The sequence below is a fragment of the Acanthopagrus latus genome, chromosome 24 (assembly GCF_904848185.1).
Source record: "Acanthopagrus latus isolate v.2019 chromosome 24, fAcaLat1.1, whole genome shotgun sequence".
NCBI lineage: Eukaryota > Metazoa > Chordata > Actinopteri > Spariformes > Sparidae > Acanthopagrus > Acanthopagrus latus.
The window spans coordinates 2,537,678-2,555,629 of record NC_051062.1 but is presented as its reverse complement, the minus strand read 5'-3'; the positions used below and the strand labels follow the sequence as shown (position 1 = coordinate 2,555,629).

At 46.2% G+C, this 17,952-nt stretch overlaps 1 protein-coding gene across 1 annotated transcript in view; it reads right to left on the bottom strand.

Moving 5' to 3' along the window:
• Positions 1 to 11,013: 11,013 nt before the first annotated feature.
• Positions 11,014 to 17,952, bottom strand: part of si:ch211-132g1.7 (prostaglandin F2 receptor negative regulator) — a 64,690-nt gene continuing 57,751 nt past the window's right edge. Inside the window, exons 12-15 of the mRNA XM_037091632.1 lie at positions 15,824 to 16,010; positions 15,604 to 15,722; positions 15,302 to 15,352; positions 11,014 to 14,672 (exon numbers count right to left, since the gene is read on the bottom strand). Coding sequence (XP_036947527.1) covers positions 14,560 to 14,672; positions 15,302 to 15,352; positions 15,604 to 15,722; positions 15,824 to 16,010 — 470 coding nt within the window. The 3' untranslated portion in view covers positions 11,014 to 14,559. The remainder of the gene's footprint in view (positions 14,673 to 15,301; positions 15,353 to 15,603; positions 15,723 to 15,823; positions 16,011 to 17,952) is intronic.

Below are 17,952 nucleotides of genomic sequence, written 5' to 3'. Positions count from 1 at the left end.
ATTTTCACCATGTCTGTACGCCAAACAACAGCTTTTTTCATGAATTTCCAGGAATTGCAATAAGATAATTACCCAATAAGCCAACTTTTCACTCACTATCTGGGTTGTAGAGATTATAAAGAAAGCAGCGCAAGATCACTAAAGCTTTCAAGAGCAACGTTGACGTGATGTTATATAATAAACCGGCCAGCTAACTGAACCTAGCTGCTGCGTCGCTGGATTCAACGTGACTTTGATTGGAGACAAAGAGCCATCTGTTCCTGGCAAATGCAACTGGGGCCTCTTCATCAACTACAAATGCTGTTGATGAGACAACACATCATTTACCGCTGATTATTCAGAGCAAAACAAGCCTCTCGAACAGAAAAAAAAAAATGAAGTTAAAACAAAACGACAGTTCCGTCTGATTATCACTTACACTTGTCTCATCAGAGAAAAGAGCTGCAGAGGTACAGTATTCTGATTCTGTCAGGCTGTTTGGAAGTCTCAGTTTGTAACATGAACACACAGAGACCACAACATCTGCCCCAACCGGACATTGGTATGGTTGTCTGAGTATTATTATATAATAGGCAAACAGCCCTGCCATCGTGGCTGAAGTGTGAAAGATAGCGGGACTCAGAGCAGGAATGAATTAATCCTAAATTTAGCTGCGCGCTGAAGAATCGAAGCCGCTCTTTGATTCGAAACGTGGCTGCAGGCAGTATCGGTGTGGTGTCGGAGGAGACGACCCGGGAGAGTTCAAGCAGTGCAGACACAGAGCATGTATGTTAGTGAGAGAAAGGAGGTCGACGTTGTCTTATAACCCCGAGGCATAGCTTGACTTTTCATCTGTGTGTGTGTGTGTGTGTGTGTGTGCGTGGGGGGGGGACCCCAAAGATCTCTCCATGACAGATCTGTAACATGCTGCACTTGATCGCCTGCAGCCAACAGACCAGCGCACTGTTTTCTAGCATAGTACCATTTAAATGGCATTCAAAAAGAAGTGGTAGGAATCAATAAATCACTACAGTAACCAACAACTGCTGCTCGCTGTGATCCATACACCATACTGTAGCTTTCTCTGGCCATAGCTGCCATTAGTTAAGAGCTCCCTGGTTCTGCAGCCCACTGAACATATGCACTCGAGTTTAAAACCACTGGCCCTGAGGCTTTACGTTGTGATGTTGTCAGTCACTTTTCTCCATGCAAAGATAGTTTCCCAAATATCAAGCCTCAGCTGCCTCCCAGTGGACACCAGACCGAGCATCCAAATACTGCAGTTTGACCACAGGGGGCGGTACAGTACAGAGGTGATTTACAGCCGCGCCAAATATGGAAGTCTTTGATCAAATTTCCTGCTATATCTTACATATCTATACTGTATCTCACTTTCCTTTGGAAGTAGATTTGAAAAAGAATTTTTAAGAGAAGAAGAAACTATGTTCAAGACTGAACAAACTGAAAAAATATACTGCCGTCAAAGGACAACATAATTTCATACTATTTTACTTGTATATATAATGCTCACTCATAGATACCAGCCACCTAAATATACCGATTTTTTTTCTTTTCTTCATCAAGTTCCATGCATTATTCAATGAGAAACTGACAAAAAGTAAATGGGGTCTATTCTTGGCTAACATCCAGTTTAGGTTGAAATCTAGTTAAGTAGATTTTGTGTCATCCTGTTGACAAATGAATGAACAAAACATAACCTCCATAGTGGATCCATAACATATTCCAATTTAGGATATGAATTTGCCGAATTCATATCCCAGCACGCAGTGAATGAGTTACCCAACACTGCTCACTGTCGACTCTGAGGGTTTTCTGTTTAAATAGCCCAAACAGAAACCCTCTCAAAGAAACACAGCATTTGTCACGTATGAGCACTTCTTATTTATTTCACAAACACACGTGACGCGGAGGATGCGCGTGCACACGTGAGAGCGGCGTCCTAATAGCCACTATTTACCAGACTCTGCTCACTTCATTATGTAGAGGAGCAGGGCTGGGTCAAACTTCGACTGGCCGCCCGCGTCTCTCCGTGGAAAAGAGGTTAATGTAAGCTGGCCTCAGGCTGAATATGAGCATCCACGGAGCATCATAACAAGCCAGAATAATGAAGGGTCACCCTGATAATGATGGGATCTGACACTCTGTGTGTATGGTGATACATATATGGCTGCTCTGTGAGGTGTAAACTGGAGCGGGTAAAGGAAGTGGCTGAGCGAGCCCATTAGAACGTTCCAGTGAGAATATCAGCGTTCTAACGTTACGTCTTTTATGCATTGCTTTCTCTTTTTCTTTGCAGGAAGAGAGGGGAAAAAAAAAAAAAAAAAAAAAAGCTTTTGAGAAGTATACCTAAAAGACTGAATAGTGCCAGTGATTCCCAAAACAACAGTCATGCAATCTCTGTCGTAGGTCATGGTCAGGGTTATGGTTGGATGGTGCCCAACAAATTGTCAGGCTCGGACAAAAAGAGAGGACTGCGACTCTTCAGACAGAATGATAAAGTAATATGCTATGAAACTCTATGAGACAAACAAGACATGAAACACGGAGGAAACAAAAGACGCTCCCGAAGGAGGAAAACCTACACAGGCTACGAAAATTATCTACACTAAGTATATACAAAAGGTGCAACAAAAATCGGTCCACAACGGCTGCGAAAAATGTTAAACTGGAAATCAAATCCTAACCAGAAAACTATGAAATCAAAATCACTCTTCCCAAGAGGAACAAATAGGGAAAATAAAAACGTGGCAATACTTAATTCAGTGGATGCAAGACTGTGAGCAGGGCTGAAGCACACGACAAGACGAAGGCAGGGGAAGACAAAGACTTTATACACGTGGGGGAGGGGAACACAGGTGAAAACAATCAAGGACAGGTGACCTGAAACGAGAGGGACAGTTACCTTTCCAAATAAAACATGAACTTCACAAGACAGAAAACCCAAGACAGGACGTCCCTCACCGCGATGTGACACACCTGAGTTCATAAATCCATTCATTCATTCTTTTTTTTTTTTGTATTAGCCTGTGGCAGTGGTTCTCCACCTGTTTCTTTTTCGTGTGGTTGAATTGACGGAGCTGGGACGTTCTCTTGACACAACAAAACATTCAGTGGTTTCACACTTCAGCAGCCACTTGCCACTCTTATATGATCATTAGCTTTAAGTGACGGAGCCAAGCGGCACTTCTTATGCGATGCAAATCCTTGGTTATCTTTTGGAACTTCAGCGTCAACACACACTCCTATAATCTGCACAGAATGCGCGCCCTGTTTGTTTTGTCGACAAAATGACACTTTTTTTTTTTTTTTTTCCATGCGCGCGTAAGTCTGACTGCCGTGTATTTACGCAGTTGTCCTGCGGTGTTGTCATGCATGAGCAGGACATGAGTGTAATGATATACAGCATCTAATGGTTGGTGATAGTTTTTGAAGTGTGACATGTGAACCCCCCCACCCCGACAACCCCCGCGGGTTTATGTGACCGTGAAATGCGGTGATTGATGATGCTGCGCTGACTACTTGTGCACACAAACGCCGCTTCACACTTTGAAGATGACTCGGCCCGCGTCCCCGCTCCTCTGTCCAGGCACTGGCAGAAAACAGCAGATCTGGGTCACACACACTTCACTTTACGCTCATCACATTTTACTGCGTTTTAATCCACGGGGGAGGAGAAGACTGCCATCTTACTACGTGACGCCGCAAACAGATCCTCCCGCCACTTAATACGACGTCAGGCGTAGCCACGGTAACAGCCTTTCAAGGCATGCCATAAGACTGTTTGTTGAAAGGTCACACTGCATTTTCTCATGTGCTCTTGGTGGTGTCCATCTTTTTTTTTCTCACTGTAACATTAAATTAGAATTCCACTCCTCCTAATTAAGCTTCCGAGTGCATTGCGACTGCTCTACAATGACACAGCCGTCCTCGGCGAAGCACCGCCCTATAAGCAGGACTGCGTGATGTGTCAGCGCCTTCCGAAACTGAAAACCAGCATCGTCTATCGGTAGGAGGCGGAAAGTAAACACACGCCTTTATTAAGAAATTTCCAGATTTTGTATCCGTCCCAACTTTCGTCCCAAAGCTTTAGCCCATTAGCCGTGTTATCACCTGGACGGATTTGTGATCACCTGCACAGGGTCTAATCAGAACACAGCACGGGACAAGCAAAAGGCGGCCGTCACGCCAGGGGTGCTGGCGGGCTGTTTGCTTAAATGTGGGGGGATTGAAAAGCGGCCATTTTCACACAGCCACCGTTCGATGCCGCTTGCTGCGCTTACATCAGGAGTGACGGAAATAGGTGCATCAGGGATGATAAAAGAGGGGAGAGAGAGGAGTTCGCTGCTTTGTACACACAGCTGATCAATCACACGGCAAAACGCTGAACCTTGCAATTTACCAAAGGTTCCTGCCCCTGTTAGCAGGAGTGTGAGAGCCTTTTGGCCGGAGAGAGGATGTCGGATGTTGTGATTAAGTTGTGTGTGTGTGCAGAATATCTTTCATTGTATCTATGTAGTAAAGAAACTTGTGTTTTGTGAAGTTTTCACAGTCCACAAGGAGACTGATCTACTGTTTGGGTGAACTGTCCCTTTAAACCGCAATCAATATCTTGAGTGTCTGAAGTCAGACTTCATCATCTTCTCATCATCTGCTGCGTCCTCAGATCGATCAGCCGCAGTGATGCGTGGGGACTACATTTCAGGGGGCGTTCAGGGACGTCCATGCGTTTCCATGAGGAGTTCACGTCGGCAGGCTGACCTGAGCGCAGCGGGTCGGCCCCGCCGCAGTGGATCCGATGAAGCCGAGAGCTTCCTATAAAAATGAAATCTGACGTCGCGTGTAAATCCAGGCCGAGGCGCGCTGTTTGAAGTGTTGCGAGCGTTTTTTCGAAAGCGTTGTAACTTGTAAATGCAATGTCTGGGTGGAGGATTACAAGGCTGAGTCCCATTTCATGGGGAACCTTTACAACTCCGTAAGCTGATATGGATGTAGTCTGCCAGGTCACTCTATTCTACTTTTACTATCAGATTCCTTCATCGTGAAAACAGGAGCGCTGGAACCATCAATCACCTGAGTGTGGATGGAAGCAGCAGCAGTTAGAGACTGCTCAGGCCTGTGTGAGAAGATCTGAACCACTACCTGGTTCCAATATAAGGTCATTAAGGAAAACATACTTGATAATTTGCAGGATTCTGCGTATTTTTGGGACATATTGAGGCTCAGTTTGCTGTGACACATGAACTCAAACGTGTCCCGAGCCCTCTGTGTGAAGAGGCTGATGGGGGCGAAGAAAACGACAGTCGCAGCGTCGTGCCAGCTTCAAACGGCTTCAAACACACAGACGAGTCCAAGTTATTCTGACTTCTCTTATCCCTTTCTGCTTTAATGCTCCCGCGAGGAGCATTAGCTCGGATCCCAGCAGCCTTGGAATTACAGCGATGATGTCAATACACATTGTTAGTGATTAGCGCATGTGTGTGCAGTGCTGGTGTGTGTGTGTGTGTGTGTGTGTGTGTGTGTGGGGTACCTCATCATCACTATTTTGTACCTATTTTAAAAGCTGTGATCATTGAATGTTCACCACATGAGTCCACGGGGGCGGACCTGAAGCAACCTGACAATGAGATTTACCTTATTTATCGGGGACCGCGCACATGAATCGATGTCACGATATTATAAATAATTCATCTGTTGTTAGTCAGGCGACAGTATTAAAGCTGTCATGCCTTCCATTTTCGGTCCACGCTGCTTTGGATGAACCTGGAGGCTGTGATAAGCATCGCCGGGGGGGGTAATGACTTACAGTAATAGATCACTTTTAGTGGTAACAGAGCGATATAACAAGTCACTAATGATATTTTCAGAAATCACCTGTCGAGGTGAAGAGTTGTTTCCGTACTGTGCCGTATTCATTTTAATATAGGCTGTGTGTGTTTAATACAGCTGAGCCTGTGAGTTCTTTCAATATAGATACAATTATGTCATAATTCTGCCCCCTACAGTCAATAAAATAAGACCATTTTGGAGGGATTACAGTACATCTGACTGACAGTGGTCCTAAGATTGTTTTCCTGCATTTCCCACTCAGTAACGCCATCATCATCAAAACCCCGAGCTTCCCTCGCCATCTGGAGGCTTCGGCACTGTATTTGCAGCATCAGAGTGCGGCCTGGTTTTTTTTTTTTTCTTTTTTATATAGCCGTTAGCTGGCGTCGGGCCACACACGGAGCGAGTGGGAGACAATGTGGAGTCATACTTACAGTCCAGTTATTTGTGTATACTTAGATGTGGATGTATTATGTGGACGCGTGCCTGGCGAGGGGGGCTGGAGCGGTGCCACGCTGAAGACACAGCACCATACAAGGGCAAGTCATCGCAGGAGGACCGGGCCGTCTGCAGGGCGGCACCGAGGACCGGTGCGTTAGATGAGAGATGGTTTTATGGTGGTTATAGCAACAACATATATTAAAAGAAGTTACAAGAAATATTCTCGGAATCACATCTGAACGTCGGAAGTCCGGAGATCACTTCCGACAGCGCGCTTACCTTCGATTGCTAAAAAACACTGCGTGGGACGTTTCGGAGAATCCCACCTGTGAGACCCACACCTGCGGTATTCAAACCTCAGATCGACTGAAACGAGGCAGCACCCGTCACGTGATTTCTCCTCGGGGATCGCTGCGATATGGTCGAGGAGATTGAAGCCAGGCAACATCTATTATTCAGCGGGCTAAATAGTGGGTTGAAGTCGAACACACAGCTTGGAAGAGGGACCCAAAAACATTGAGGTGACGTTGCACCGTGAAGTACGGTGGCCCTGAGGGTCAAAACACAATAAAGTTTCATCAGGTGTATACATTCCTGACCAAAAGATTCATGATGCATAATGTTCATACACCCAGAGGAGAGGAGCATCTGAAACACCTAAAGGTTTCTTCCGTGCACCTGCTGCAGTGGAATCTGAACGTTTCTCATGACAGTCAAACTAGCTGGAGGGCTTTCTGCGATCCACTTGTACGGTAAATAATCATCCAAGCTGCGCCGACGCGTCTCTGAGTCTCCCTCTCCTGCTATATCTGTGTCACACTGTGTGTTTCTCTTGTCGCGCGCCGCTCCGTAAATGTTTTATAAATCACCGAGTGAAAGTCGACAGATGATGACAGCGACTCCGGGAGTGATCTAACCGCTCTGATGTCGTGTGTGTATGTATGGAGAACTAAGGTCAAATATCTTCTACCTAATAATAAATCACACACACACACACACACACACACACACACACACACACACACACACACTGCACCCCCCCACCACCTTCATTTACACTCTTCCTCTCCTCCCATCCCCCACCACCGTGTTGACATAGTTTCCATGGTGAGGGGAAGGTGTTGACGAGTCATCGCTGCATTCCTGGGAGCGCGCTCTCTCTCTCTCACACACTCTCACACACACACACACACACACACTAACATTTACTCAGGGGGGGCGTCAGTGAACACTCTCTCCCAGTCCAATATTTGACTGCTGCTGCTTCGGTAAAAAAAAAAGAAAAGAAAAAGAAAAGAAGAGCTCAGAAGAGTTTCCGTGTCCTGAATCAGCGCCTGGGTCTGATCGTCACCGTGTTCTCATCACCTTGCAGTCAGCCTTTAATATCCACAGAGGGATGCGTTTCAGTCAGGGTTCAGGTTGGGTCTCGTCAGTAGCGGCTACTGTCTGGATGCATCTACTGATCAACTCTCACCACATGGACAAAACATATGTGTGTCCTCGCTGTCATTTACACTGTACATGTCTGTAACCACGGCGACGGCTGTTTCACCGGGCAACACAAACTCGGACTCAGGTTCGGCTCGGGCTCCAGCGACTACTCACTCGGACCTGGGCCTGTCCGGACAGAAAAAATGCGGCCCGGCTGCGCTTTTTCGGTATTTGCTTTCCTGGCCCTGATGACTTAAGGCCCCCTGAGCGGGATCAGTGTGTGTGTGTGTGTGTGTGTGTGAGTGTGTTGGGGCCCTTTTCTTCCTCACAGCAATAAGTAACGAAGTGCTGACGCTGCAGACTGAAACATGATACACTGCTGTCTGTCGGCTGCTCTCACACTGTTTGTGTGCCCGGTTTTGCAGTGGCTTGGTTGATGAAAGCCAGACTAGAAACACACACACACACACACACACACACACACACACACACACACACACACACACACACTAGCATTTTTGTTATTGAGGACCAGGCAAAATGACCTCACAAGTACAACTGTCCCAGGTAGGATTTCAAGGTCCTGCTTTGCTTTAGCAGGACAAACAAACACACACACTTGCAGTAATCCCGGGCAGAGCTGGAGGGCCGAGGAGGACTTAACTGCCTCCGTTTGTTATCTCAAACACTCCTCGTGACTCGGGGGAGCCACTGTGGAGCGTCGTGGGCAAACGGCGTACGAGGGGTGAATTGACCAGAGCCGCGCTGAAAGGTGGAGGTTAATTGGAGCGAGCCTCGCGTTGCACTAACACCGCCGGGGAGAGCTCGCTGACCGCCGAGCGGGGAAACGACATGCTTTGGGTAACAGCTGTCGAGCCTCCGACTGCCCGTCCTCATCAGCATGTCCTCCATCTTCGTCTTTTTTTGTTTTTCCAGCACGTCCAAATGGTTTTCTGGGAAACGGGGGGGAAGCTGTTTTTGGCGAGGACTCCCAGGAAACGCTGAGATCTCGATTCTTGGAAGTCTCTCCGCTTGATGAAAAGTCACAGGGGGGGTCACCAAAGTGGCCAGAGCACATCGTCATAATAATTCTCTCCAAAAAAGTGGTGCGAGGCCAACTTGAAGATGATTCAGCGTTTCAGCGAAGACACGAGAACTCGGACCTGGTGGTTCGACGAAGTCTGCAGGACGCCACGAACATCCGGGCAACTTTTTCACGGGGATCTCTTCGATTCTCTCAAGACGTTCCGCTGATTTAGACTGGTCACGTCGGTTCAGCCTCTTCAGACTGAGGCGTTTGTGATTGTGATTGTCAGTGGAGTATATTGTACACACAGCTAGAGCGGGGCCGCTGTAAACATCGCCGTTGATTACAATGAAGAGGAGGCGGGGGGGGAAGAAAAAAAACAAAACAAAACAAAAAAACGTGTCGCCTCCGGTTGGCCTCCGGGGAGAGCGGAGCGGCGTGCGCTGCTGAATTTTCCCGTCTGAAATTGTTGTTATGTGGAGCAACCCTCGAGCTGCGACACGCTGGGGCCAGAGCTTCGGGGTGGGGTGGGGTGGGGTGGGTGGGTGTTGGTGGGGGGGTGACACCGCCGAATGTGCCATCTCTGAAAACAGCAGTGGTGAGAATGAGAGGCAAACACATATATCCTGTCATGTTTGCTGTTAATCGCACACACACGCCCGGCCCGGAGTCAATTATGGAAGACGACGGTTTAAGATGCGACGAGGCCGCGTTACCAAACGATCCACGAGAGACGTGAACACACGCACACACACACACACACACACACACACACACGGGGAAGTGGGTCGAACGGACCCTGGGAGAGACAAACGAGCGCGAGTTAAAAAAGAGCCAATCAACACTGGATTCTTCTCCTCTGTCTGAAGAGTGTGAGAGAGGGAGTTGGATGGAGAGACTGTTGTTAAAGAGGTGTAAAAAAAAAAAAAAAAAAAATCAAAACCCAGGAGAGCCACTGTGAGGTTCCAGCTCATCTGCATTTCTGATGAAGAGCGATGGAGAGAGCGAGAGGGAGCTCGGTGTGATGAGGGGAGGTGAAGAGAGGCGCGGCGAAAGAAACGTAGAGGGAAGCGGAGTGATGGAGATGGAGTGAAAGCCAGATTGGTGGCAAACAGAGAAAGAGAGAAAGACTATCAGCAGGCAGGAATACGTCCCGGCAGACTAACAAGAGGAGGGAGACACAGCGAAAAGACGTGGAGTGAAGAGTTTAGTCCACTATAGTCGAATCATAAAACATTTATTCTGCCAGAAGTTTTTTTTTTCTTTTTTTTTTCTGATGTTTGGAAGCGTGGAGCAGCCCTGATTGATGGCTTGCCCGGAGACGGAGAAGAAAAAGCAAATTGGCCCACATTTGTCACCAGTCCTCAGAGCGGGGGGGGTTGGGAACTCCAGCGCCGCCACGAACAGGAAGAGGGCGAATGTGAGCCGGCCCGGGCGTCCTCCATCATCACACCACCAGAGATCCACTTCAGGCGGCGCGTCAGACGAACACGTGGACGTCGCTCTGGGTGGAGCACAGCGACATGAGACACGAGACACAGAAGAGTTGGAATCCTTTCATTGGATAAATTAAAAGAAAAGTATTCATTTGTTTCGTGACTCCTTCCTTCCTTCCTTCCTCCCTCTTGGCACAATCCTGACGTGTCTTTGAAACCTGTTCTCCAGGATGAATCAAAGTGACAATGTCAACACGTCCTCACACCCCAAACACTGAATACGCAGACCGGTGTTGGTGCTTTAACGTCGCTGTTTCAATATCTGTGCACACGCTGAACGCAGAAGGCTAACATGTTGTCACTCAAGCGCTAGCAGCTAACACTCGCTGGCCCGCCAAAGAAGCAACTTTATGATGAAAGCAATCGCGGCTCCTGAGGATGTTAGCGTGGATGCTGCTAAGAAAGTCATACCTAAAACTCCGCGGAAACATCTGCAGTATCATTATTAAGGTTTGTGTTGCCTTGAACAAAAAGAGAATCTTTTTTTTTTACGTTTGGCTTTAAACATTTTTCATTGCACAGCCTCTGTTTGCTCTGCATCTGAGAGGAGTTGTACGTTAATTAACTCATCATCCCTTTCTTCAAAGAAATTCATCTGCTCACAAATTATGAATGTAAAAGGAGAAAGTTGTGCTTTTGAGGGGAGTTTAAAGTCTTCTGTCAAGCAGTCGTTCCGATGAAGATGAAGCACGCGCCGACATCACTGGGACTGTGGCATCGTATCAGAAAACTACAGCTCATGATCAGTGACAATCAAATGGTAACGCCACAAAATTAAATGAACAGAACAAATACATCTTACAAATCTATTTATTTAAAAAACAGGATTCATCATACATCATTGCAATAAAACGACAAAATCAAAAAAAAAAAAAGGACCCTGGGGACGTGTTCAGTGGTGTGTATCAATGCTACGTGTGTGTGTTAGCATTTGGCACAGAGCCCTATTATTCACCTGTGTGCTCAAGTACTGTGTGTGTGTGTGTGTGTGTGTGTGTGTGTGTGTGTGTATTGAAGATAGTGGTAAAACCTATACTGAATACTGCAACAGCACCATCACAGGGGGCACACAGACACACACGCACACAAGCAAACACACATGCCCACACACACACACACACACACACACACACACCTGTGGACTGACTGGGTTTATGGAGACTTACTGGGAGTTTCTGAAGTAACTCTCAACATCAATCCAAAACACACACACACATTGTATAAATACTCCTCAGAGTGGATCTCAGCTGATTCCCTCAGTGGCCCTGCTCCTCTGGAGGATCCCTCTGGTGTCCCATTTACACATGTGGGTATTGCATTCTGATTGGATTACAGTAATAGTTCACACCGTGTCCTGTCTGCATGCCAGGTGAGCGAGTGTCTGCCACGAAAATCAGATCAATTTAGTGTCTTCACGGGCTGGAAGTGACGCAGAGCAGCGCCGGGTCTGTCCCAGCAGAAACATCTGTATAAAAAACATGCCTTTTCGGTTTAAAATTACAAACGTAGAAAGATCTTAACAAACTTAAGCCTCGATTAGTGGAGAGGTCTCCAGTGTGATGCACATGATGAGAATGCAGAATGCATGGTAATGATTCAGAGTGGACTCGCAGGCAGTCAGGACACAGTGGTAAACTCATCTTAACTTGTCGCTCTGACTCAGGGTGGGAAAAAAAAAAATACATAAGTAGCACTACATCATCATATTGCTCAGAAAGTTCAGACTGTTGCTTATATAACCTCTATAAAACCATTTAAACATCGGATAAAGCCCAGCTGGTTCAGGAGCAACAGGACTGAAGCCTCCCCACTTCGTGTGTGTTGGTGAACTGTGAGTGTGTGTTCACGCGGCTGTCTACATGGTACGACAGTCACGGTTCATTCATCTGCTATACAAAACACCACAGAGACTCCACAGAGGTCAGCTGACTCTGAATCAGCAGGTAAAAGGCAGAGCTCAGGTCTGGCTGCTCACTGTGAGGAAACACTGATCCTCTCTGGCTGAGTAGAGACCCAACGATCCGGATCAGCCGGAAAAGGACAATATGAGAATCTGGAACCATTTTACTGACCTGTTTCTGGCTAGTAAGCAACTTTTAAGGAAATGTTTGACATTTTGAGAAATACGGCAGCTAAACCAGAAGCGACAGAACGAGTCTGCCAACTGGTGATGAGAGTGTAAAATCGGATTTCTATAAGGAAATTACTCCTTTCAATGCCAACTGTTCCAATTCTGATGGGGCTAGGCTAGCATTTTCCCTGTGTCCTTGTAAACTTGGCTAAGCTAGCATTTTCCCCGCGTCCTGGCTAAGCTTGGCTAGGCTAACCACAGTTCAAATCTCACACGTGGCTTAAACAGATGTGTCTTCTCATCGTAGTCTGATCACGAGAGCAAACGTGTGGATTTCCGAAAATATTAGACCGCAACTTCAATTCCATGAAGTCATGTGATTTTAAAGGAACTGTTCAACATTTAAGCCAGCGTGCTGTCTTTTTAAAGATATAAATAAAAAAAGAGAATTGGATAAGAAGATGATATTGTGTCTCATGTCTGTGTGCTGTATACAAAGCTGGAGTCAGAGCATGGCTTGGTTAGCTTAGCATAAAGAGTGTAAGCAGGGAGGAACAGCCAGCCTGTCCAGAAGTCTTCAGAGTAGCTCTTATTTATTAACAGTCCTACTCAACACATTAGTTATGTATCAAGTATCCACGAAGACATTAATATAAAAACAATATGCCAGAAAACAGATGTTCCCCCCTGCTTCCTGTCTGTATGCTAAGCTAGGCTAACCACATCCTGACGGAGTTACTCCACCAATCTAACACATTAAATGTGCAAAGCTGGTGGAGTTACCCTTTAATCCACCAACACACACACACACAAAAAAGTGACAAATCTATTTCCCAAAATGTTTTCCCACTCCTTAAAAGCACAAACTGAAACGGAGAAACATGCGGCGTCTTCCTGTTGCCAACTCGGCGGCTGCTAACAATGGAAGTAAGCGAGTGTGTTGGGTTACGCCCACGCTCCCTCGCCGCGAGCACACCAGAGTCCTACATGGGTGGAGCGACAGGTGGAGAATCTGGTGCGGGAGACTTTGATGTCGTCCGAAAGCGAACCCTGGGAAGAGGCTTTGTTCGCTTGTTGCTCGTGAGCTGACGTCAGTTGTGTCGTTATAAAACAGTACATGCAACTGTCTCACACACTGGAGCACGGCACTCACACAGGAAACACACACAACAGCTGGATACATTTCTGAATATCTAAAAAAAAAACAAAAAAAACAAAACAAAACAAAAAAAAAAAGAGTGCTTGCTGTCACCACTTTGAGTGGCTGTTCAAGTGTTGATCTGGCGATATGAACCGAGCACGCGTCTGTTAGTTCAAATATTGGCACCACGTACAGTATATCTCACACACAAACAAACACACGGACTGCATATCTCCTTGTAAAGCTTAAAAATCGTCTCTCAGTTTAAAATCTCTCAATTTTCATAAAACTAGAGTTGAGAATAAGGGTGAGTCATTGTCCTCTTGTTAAGGTAAGAATACTCTGGGGTGGAAGTTCTAGTGCAATACCTCACTTGCATTTTCTGGGGGTTTTCTCTGCGGCCTGCTGCCTCAAACCGTCCAGTCTGCGGTTACCACATCACTGCGACCGAACTGCGATATGTTGGTAAAATGTTCAATCAGACGAGTAAATTCACTTCTGTTCCTTCAACCCCAAGCCCCCCTCGAACTTCCTGTTCTTTCTGAAGAAGTAGAAGAAGAAATCCAGGGGGTGCGGTGGTGTCGATGTTACTTTGACAGGCTTTGTTTCTATCGGAACGCAGAGCGGTTGTTCTTAGCAGGGAGCCTTAGCACTGGAAGAAGAAAAAAAAAAAAAAAAGGTTGTAGCCTGAGCGCTTCATGTGTTATCCCTGGTGGTTACAGAGGTGCTCCTTTATTCCCAAGCGGCAGTGACGTCTGAGAGCCTCCTGCTCCTCAAAAATGTAACACCACGTTCTTCAGAGTCTCTCGTGGTGTGATGGTCTTTACAGGGAGCAAATATATCTGTGTTAAAATTTTAAAAAAAAAGAAGAAATCACTGGAAGCGCCACAGATTTGAATGGGTCTTCATAGAAAGTGAAGTCTCAAAGGCTGAAAGTCCCCCGCTCCACCACTGCAGAGCCGGAGAGTTCGATTTCAACGGGTCGGGCCTCCGCGCCGCTTTATTCCCAGCGTCCCTCACCCGGAAACAACTGGGTGTCCCAGAAATCGTCCGTGGGCGTGTGTCTGTTGTGTGTGTGGTGTTTCCTGTGAGCGCTGCAGTGGGCGGGTGCGGGGGAAAGTGTTTGTCAGTCCATCTCCAGGTCCATCAGTTTGTTGCGTGAGCGAGGGGTGTGCGTGGTGTTGCGGCAGCAGCACTGGGCGCAGACCAGACCCAGGACCAGCGAGAAGAGGCCCACACCTGGAGACACAGGGCGGGGTGAGACGTGGGACACACATCAGATGACAGGACAGACACTCCTGACTGATTTCAGATTGGAGACTGTATATCCTCTGAGATATCATATGTCCAAAACAGTACTTTGAGACGCTACTCCAACACTTACAGCTGCAGTACGACTGCTACACCAACAACTGACACTACATCAGCTTAGAAGCTAAGATCATCTTTATTAAAAGCAGCTGGGGATGTCCTCTTTACAACATCAGCCTCTGTGCCAATTACGGAATATTTTATTGATTGCTATCGGGCTATACTGAGGCCAATAAAATTCAGGTCTTTGTCTTATTTAAATCCACTGTGCACCGACATTGCCAGCTGTCACACACACACACGCACAAACACGTGTCCTAAATAAGCGGCAGCACTGTCAGCTAGTCAAGTTCAGAGTGGCACCAATGACATCCTTGCGAGCAGTGAGCGCCAGTGAGCCGAGAGAACAAAGGAAGCTCGCTGTTAGCCATGTTCAGGACATCGTGCTGCTGCTCGTGGCTGAAAACTGGATTTAAACACCGGCGTTGTGTTTGTGCTACCACACAGCTCACGTACACATTGTCACTTTTATATCAGAGTGCTGATGGTTACATTACCTAATGAGGCTGATAGACCGTATATGAGAGGTAACTTCAGGGACTCCCACACTGCAGAAGGGACAGAAAGAGAGATGTATGCTTAATAGCGGCAAATAATATCAAAATTACATCATTTTACATTTCATGTCTGCTCTGGCCTTCGAGCCACACTCAGCTGCTGCCTTCCAGTAGAATAATTACAAAACAGAAATTTGTCAATAAAAAATGAAAATGCTGAAAACTAAAAGTCAACTATATCAACATCAGTGCGGTCGTGGTTCATGTGTGAAGTGCGATCGAGTCCTGGACACACTCCTCACCAGCAAATCGCACTGTCAGGAAGATCCGAGAAGACGTCAGATCTCCAGCTTGAGTCCAGGCTCCCGTTGAAGCCGACAGGTACCACGGAGTGGCCATGCAGTGATACTCACCGCTGTCACTGGAGACACACACACACACACACACACAGTAAGACACTGCAGCTCAGATTGTGGTTGTTATAATGAAGAAACACACTCTCGCACTCTCTCTGTCTCTCACCTGTCCTGAGAGCCATGAATGTTCAGCATGTAGGTGTGCGTGTCTTTGCGCTCTATTGAAATGTCACTGGATGAGTTACGGGCTTCTTTCCTCACAACTCCAAAGCGGTCGACACTGGCCACCTGTGTCGTCGTCTCTCCGCCTCGCAGCCTGGTGAAAAACCAACGCACCTCGTACGCCAGGTCATCTGAGACAGACAGACAGGGGGACAGCGGGGAGAGAGACGGTTAAGCAGAGCTGTGATACCGTTTTGAAAAAAGCTGCGTGCTTGGTAAAAAAGGCATATTTTTCCATTTTGTTTAGAGCAAGCGGCTTCTGCCTGCTTCCAGAATTTATGCAACACTCGGCTAAACCCACTATACACCTCCACTATCGCCACCCTCGACACATGGATTCAATTTATACTGGATTCTCAACATCACCTAATCTTGAAAATGCACCTTTCCAGGCTTCAACATATGTGTTTGCAGCTGAACAGTAACAGAACACTGGCGGCTCCTCGTGATGTTAGCATAGCTGCTGCAGCATCAGCTCTATCAGAAGTGGACAGTTTACTTCATTAAAGAAGGATCAATTTATCTTGCACTTTGTTATTCTATTCTATTTTATGCTGTATGTTGCACTATGTTTACTATATATAACACTATATATTTACTATATATCACACTACATGTCACACTATATATTACACTATATGTTACACTATATATGAGAGATGGTTAAAGGATGGGTTTGTTATGGAGAAGAGGGATGTTTCATTTGTTAGCACGGGTGAAAGGCATTGCTGTTGATTGATCTGCAATATCTTTATTAGTTGTGCTCTTCAGCTTCTCCCACTTGTGCAGGGCGACATCACCACTGATGAGGCACCGTTTCCCTTGAAGCAGCCATTTCCCAGAAGGCTAAAGTGCCTGTTTCATGGATTCTGTGAGCAGCCTTTGCTGACATTCACATAATATTTATCAAAGTCTGTCCAGAAATAGTAACGTTAAACTGTCGATGATGAGAAGGATAAATGTGGAAAGATCTACATTTATCATCATCAACATCAACATGGTGGTCAGATATAAATGACACATACGAGTCAAAAACACTTTAACATGACCACTAACCATCACTTTAAATGTCACATATTATAGAAAGTGACATTTCCGGTCTTGTTTGAATATAAAGCAGATCTCTGTGCCATACTGTGGAAGTTTCAAAATGCTCAGTCCATGTAGAAATGCTCACATCCTGTATTCAGATACTGTGTCTTTAAACCAGCTGTCAGGACTTGTAAGGTTGTGATGTCACAACTGTACAGTCACCACCCTCAGCCACGCCCCCAGCACAGCTGTGGCTGCAAAAACACTGACAGAGCTGATATGGAAACACCGTGGACGGTGCCTACTCAGGCCTGTGACAGCTGACCAATCAGAGCAGAGTGGGCTTTAAAGTCATAGGAGCTAAAACTGCTTTATGACAGAGGGTGAATAGAGGTACTGCAGCACTGGACAGTATGAGAAAACAATATGTTTTGGAACATTAAAGCATGTAAACATTTAAAAACATAAAACTTAAAATAACAATGTGGAAAGTTTCCACGTGCCATTTTTTATAAGTATAGACTAGATCTCATAATTACAGAGAGACTTATTGCAGTTTTTGCATTGTGGAACTCGAGGAGGAGAGTATATTATTTTTGGATCTACACTGTAGCCCTAATTTCACTATGATGACAGAACAGAAGGAGATAACGGAAAACCAAATTCAGTTCAAACCAACATAACAACGCCATTATAAGCTCAAACACACACACTCACATCAACCGACACACACGCTGTCTGCTGCGTCTTCAGCAGTCAGAGGAAAGACGGGAAGAGGCAGGGAGATGGACAAGCAACAGAAAGAGAGGATAGTGATGACAAAAGAAAGAAAACGAGGACAAGAGAGAATTTGTGATAATAGATGTAATCTTTGGGAGAAGGGGCGATCGAGCTCATTATTTCCAAGAGCAAAGTAGAGAGAGAGAGAGAGAGAGAGACAGACAGATAGACAGACAGAGACAGAGAGAGAGAGTGAAGCACAAACTAGTCATTAGTCTGTCAGGGAGAGAGGGACTATTAGCACTGTACCTCCTACATGCA